The following is a 5,948-nucleotide window of genomic DNA, read 5'->3' as shown; positions in this document are numbered from 1 at the left end:
TATTTAATCTTGAATTGTGAGTTCTAACTTATCGCTTCAAAATAAACCAAATAAATATTTCACAATATGCAAGAAAAAACAAACTGCCCTCACCTACTTAACAACCCCATATTTCTCTATTATTTTTACTCACAACATCAAGTTAAAAAACTTATTTTACTTTTGAATCATTTAAATTCCTGTTTCAAATTGCATGAACAAAATTTCTGATCTGATAATGAATTTTATTAAACATAGCAATAAATTCTGCTCACAAACAGTATGAACAGGACATTATCCTCAGGCTTTGCAAACTGTCAGTTGCATTAAAACAAACATTTGCCTTAACACAGGAGAATCAGATCAATGTAACACTTCCATCTCACTCCACACAGGATACAAAGACATGCTGCTAAGCACACGGGGAAACAGTTTCCAACTCCTGTCTTTTTCTTCTTTCAGTTTTTTTTAAGTGCCAACCTAAAAACTCTAGTTTATTCAACTCTTGGAAGTATGACAAAATTCATGAAAAATTAACACAACTTATTACTGTAAGTTTAAGTTTCATAAACTCACGTTACCCTGCAACCTTGGATGGCTGAGGGTAATGTATAAGATGATCTTCCCTCAACGTCTGATGCTGTGGTATGAGAAAGACGAGATACACACGTTGAGCTTCCTTCATATTCAACCGGAAGATTTATTCTTCTTCTGTTATAAACACACTTCATATACAACATACTTCAGGTATCGCATACTTCAGGTAGAGAACCATTAACTTCATTACATCAGAAATGACTGTAATATATCTTTAAACCAAACAATCATTCTTTTAACATGCTCTATTTAGCATTATGAATTCTATCAATTTACAAAATTAATTCACAAATAGCTTTTACTTCTCTAAACCATATTAATTTTGTAGTTAGTGCTTTAAATTCAATACCTTGTCTTCTTTTGAGACCTCTTGTATTTAACTTTCAAAATAAAAATATGTAAAATATATTTTAACATTTAAGCGTTTTAGCTTTTAACAATGTCCATTATTTCAGTAAAACAATAAGATTTTACCTCTTGCATAAACAACTATTCTTTCAATATAAACTGAAAAAGGCCTCGGTACTCAGTTTCACACGAAGATATAGTTTATCTGGTTTTTCAACAAACCCATAAAAAGAATCACTTAAAATACAATAAAGAAACCAGAACAATGTCCTTTGAGTGAGAACTCTCTCAAAAAGTGCAAAATACAAGTTCAATTGCACTCCACAGTCCTTCAGCTAGCTCTCACACACGTGTACAGGCCCGCTAGCATTAGCTCCAATTAGCCTTCAGAACAAGTCCCGTTTTCGTACACAATAACAATTACAAAACGAACTTTGCGACTCAATAGTTGAGATTCGATTCAAGAACCTTTTCAACTCTTCCAAAAAACTAATATATATGCATAAAACCATATTTTTACTGACCTGTGGTATGAGCTAGACGAGACACGTTGAGCTTCCTTCACATTCAACGGAAGATTTATTCTTCTTGTGTGCTCAATTTTCTCTATGCCACCAACGCGGCAGCGCCCCTAGCGGTTGTGTGTGGAATTGCATAGGACTAACTAAAATGACACTAAAGAACTTAGTACAATGAGAAATTTAAGAAACCAAAATAAAAATTATGTTGGGGTGCCTATTTTCTTACTTATTGTTTTTATTTACTAAGAACTCGTTTTTCACCCCTCTACACACACATTTAGGTTCAAAATCAAAAACTCGTTAAATTTACTGACTTGAAAAATGAAAGATAGTAGACACAACTAATAGCAGGTCAATTTTTTTGTACTGTAGTCAAGTAACTGCCAATGCATTTTCAAGAATTGCAAAGGGCTTGAAAATGCCAGATGCATTTTGTGCTGATAGTAACTTATCTTGCAGAATAAGATATTAGGTGTATTACCTAATACATGATACCTTACATGACTTGTGTAAGCGACCATGTTAGAGTTGTAAATGATAACTAGTCATCATGTCTGTCAACTTGCTAAATAAAGGATGTGTAAATAAAAAAGCTGTGTTGTTCCAGAGATAACAGTAGAAGCCATCATGGCTTGACCAGAAAGGGAGATGCCAGGCACAGAAGTGATAACACTGCATGTTACTTCAAGAAAAATTCAGACCCCATTTGACATTTGTTTGATTAATCTATGCTACACTTTCTAGACTGTCTGTCAGATGCTCTGGTAACTGCCTGACATCACTTAATGTTCTGCATCACACTCTGTTGCATTATTCTTTAGCTCTGTCAACCATTCACATCTCCATCTCCAATTTCTATGAGGACAAAATCACAATGAAATTTCTCAGTATTCTTTGTCTGCTTATGTTTTAACTTTGGTTGAGCTGTACTGTACAACTTTACATTAAATGTAATCTAAGGCAGGTTAATGGAATATTTAATAATTTCTATTTATATACGACTTCATTACAGTTGAGTCAAATATAAATTAGTTTATTATAAAAAGATTTCTAGAAAACACAAAATACTGCAAATAAATAATGATAATTATAAAATTGATACCAATTACACTTTTCCTTATTTAACATATTTTTTCACACATTGACATACATTTATGTAAGATTAATCTTACTTTATGGTAGTGAGTCACAGTTTGTTGCTGATTATATTTTGAAGAAACAACTTCACCAATAATGTTCGTTAACAGTAGATTGTAACTGAATGCAGTAAAAGTAACTTTGCTTTTAATAAGGTAAATGGTATTCTATTGCTAATTTGTGGTTCTATTCTTTACTACTATAAAGCTGAAGTAATCCCGCCTGATTCCATCTGTCTGTCCACAACTGTGACTCTGTCCATGATGCTGAGTCTTAGTTCAGCACCACTAAGAATACTATTAGTTCCTGAAAGGTAAAGAGACCCCGATTATTAGTCATAACTTAAACATAATCTTTGATCAATGTCAGTGACTGTAACCCTGGTTCCTACGGAAAAGGATTAGGGCCACTGGAAAAAAAAAAAACAAACAAACAAACAAAAAAAACAGTTCTGGGGAATTTTTTTCCCCAGTGGCCCTAATCCTCTTCTATAGGTTCCTAACTGTGAAAAACCCAAAGATATCCTTTTGAATTTAAAAACATCTGAGACGATGCTTTAAATTTTGGAAATGTTACCCTGCTTGTTGCAAGTAAATGAGCGTAAAAATATTCAAACCACAAACTAAATAATGAATAAGACTCTGAAAGTCACGAGAGCAACACTGAGCGCTAAGGCTGTCTGAACTAATTTTGCTTTATAATGTAAGATAATAAGGTTGCATAAGTTGTAATGACAACGGGGATATTTTTGTGTCAAACGAGAGGCAGGAGAAAATTGTATTTCTCTTTTAAATGAAGAGTAGTTAAGAGACCACAGATAGATAGAATTAGCTGCGACTCACCTATGTTTATGTTACTTGGGAAACTTGTGCCGTTGCAAATTCCAGGCAGCAGCAGCAGCAGCAGCAGCGGGGGGACCGGAAAACTCTGCAGACCCATGTTTCCTCCAGCAGCAGCACCGACAGGGGACCCGGAGCAACCTGCGTAATCCCATTCACGCCGTGGCCGGCAGGGATCCACCGCAGCACAGCCACACGCGCTTTCCGCTCCAACCGCTTTTATTTCTCTGTGTTATTAACATCCATACAGTTGGAGCGCAGCGCTCTGCTGCAGCTTCGGCTCTGAGTCTCTTACTGCTTAATGTGTATCCTCACCTCCTCTCTTTCTCTACCATCTCTCCTCCCCTTCCCAGTCTCTCTCTCTCTCTCTCTCTCGCTCTCTCTGTGAAAATCATGAATTTTCTGCCTTCTTTGATCCAGATATTTCACCTCAAGTCAAACACGCTCCTGAACAAACCGACCCAGCAGCATTTTTCTCAGAATCCGCATAGACACCCTGACAACACCCTTTGTTCTAAACAGATTGTTTTTAAATTTGTTGCAGATATTGTTAACTAAGCAGCGTCTGGAAGGCAGAGGTGTCCAATTTTCCTGATATCTATCTATCTATCTATCTATCTATCTATCTATCTATCTATCTATCTATCTATCTGATTTTTTTTTCGGCAACAATATCAGAAAGTGAAATTCATATGACGATTTGTTTTTTACAAATACAGTATTTAAAACTATTATATCTTATAATTTTAATATTTATGGATTACAGATAAAAACCCAAAATTAAGTATGTCAAAAATTTAAGATTAAAAAAGTAACATTTTGGAAACTTTGGTGTCACATTCCATTCATCTACTTAACTCAAAACACATCCACAAATGTTTCTGATGCCCAGAAACCTGCAGAAGGTCATTGCTAAAGAAGGTGGTTGTTCACAGAGTTCTATATCTAAGCATATTAATAGAAAGATGGGTGGAAACAAAAAGTATGACAGGAAAAGGTGCCTTGAGAGTAATCAAAATCAAATAACCAAAGTCTCCCTTTCAGAGAATGTAAAGTTTTCATCTTATTTGGAAATTAAGAGTGTAGAAGCTCAATTTGACTCTCATCCACACACAATGACACCTGGACTTGTTATTCTGACATGCTCATTGACACAGATATGTACTTTTGTTACAAATTCCACTTAATGTTCTGCAAATGTTCAGGATAATTTGAGTAGTGCACCAAAGCAAGAGAGAAAAACTGTAAGAGATCACCTTTCATGCAATGAAGTACACTCATCGCCCACTTTATTAGGTACACCTGTCCAAGTGCTCATTAACACAAATGTTGAATCAGCCAATCATATGGCAGCAACTCAATACATTTAGGCATGTAGACATGGCCAAGACAATCTGCTGCAGTTCAAACTTAGCATTGTGTCAACGCCACAGCCTACCTGAGTATTGTTGCTGACCATGTCCATCCCTTTATGACCATAGTGTATCCATCTTCTGATGGATACTTCCAGCAGGACAACACGCCACGTCATAAAGCGTGAATCATCTCAGACGGGTCTGTTGAACACGACAATGAGTTCACTGAACTGGAGTGGCCTCTACAGTCACCAGGTCTAAATCCAATAGAGAACCTTTGGGATGTGGTGGAACAGGAGATTCACATCATGGATGTGCACAACTGTGTGATACTATCATGTCGACATGGACCAGACTCTCTGAGGAATGTTTCCAGTGCCTTATTGAATCTATGCCACAAAGGATTAAGGGAGTTCTGAAGGCAAAAAGGGGTCCAACAAAGTACTAGCAAGGTGTACCTATAATAAAATGGCAGATGAGTGTATATTGCAAAGCAGTTTTATAAAATTTAAAAAAAAAAAAAAAAAAAGAAATAAGGGGTACTGAAGGAATTATATTAAATAATAATTCTGATTTTTTTGTAACATTCAGTGGTGTTTTTTTTAACCTTCGCAATTTTATTTTAACAATGAATCGAAAATTATAGTGCTGCACTTTTAACTATCGAGATGATCATCCTTTCCATCTGCTAGATCAGGGTCTGATCTGTATCTGTGGAGATGCTTTACCTTATCAAATGACGAAGTATTGTTCTATTTTTTGTTTCATTCTTTTTTTGAGTGTCTCCATGAAAAACACTGACTATCCTGGCTCCCAGGGTAAATTTGGTCTACAACCAGCCTCCAAACCTAACTCCTTATTTTTATAAATATTTTGTTAATACTCTTTAAAATACCACAATTTGCACATTACTTTATATTTTTGGCAGTGAAAACAAATCTTGAATATTAAATCAAGTGTGTTAGTATTTTTTACACTTGCTTAATTAAAGCTTAACTAATTTATTAGATGGTTCTTTTCTACTTTTACTCAATTAAAAAATTTTGAACTTTGGAGCATAATTTTGAGGTCCTTTAACCCTCCATGTATTAACGATTGCTCTATGAATCACTTTTTTAACAAGAAACACTGCCATAAAATAATGTCCATTGCTGCAGCGGCCATCCCACCCC

At 35.4% G+C, this 5,948-nt stretch overlaps 1 protein-coding gene across 1 annotated transcript in view; it reads right to left on the bottom strand.

Moving 5' to 3' along the window:
* The window catches only part of LOC106940846 (glutamate receptor 1-like), a 61,989-nt gene extending 58,232 nt beyond the window's left edge, over positions 1 to 3,757 (bottom strand). The window contains exon 1 of the mRNA XM_015023690.1: positions 3,425 to 3,757. Coding sequence (XP_014879176.1) covers positions 3,425 to 3,521 — 97 coding nt within the window. The 5' untranslated portion in view covers positions 3,522 to 3,757. The remainder of the gene's footprint in view (positions 1 to 3,424) is intronic.
* Positions 3,758 to 5,948: the final 2,191 nt, after the last annotated feature.

This window comes from Poecilia latipinna, unplaced genomic scaffold, assembly GCF_001443285.1.
Source record: "Poecilia latipinna isolate Pla-1442-1.1 unplaced genomic scaffold, P_latipinna-1.0 Scaffold3388, whole genome shotgun sequence".
NCBI lineage: Eukaryota > Metazoa > Chordata > Actinopteri > Cyprinodontiformes > Poeciliidae > Poecilia > Poecilia latipinna.
The sequence above is the reverse complement of the archived record's forward strand: the minus strand, read 5'-3'. Positions and strand labels throughout refer to the sequence as shown.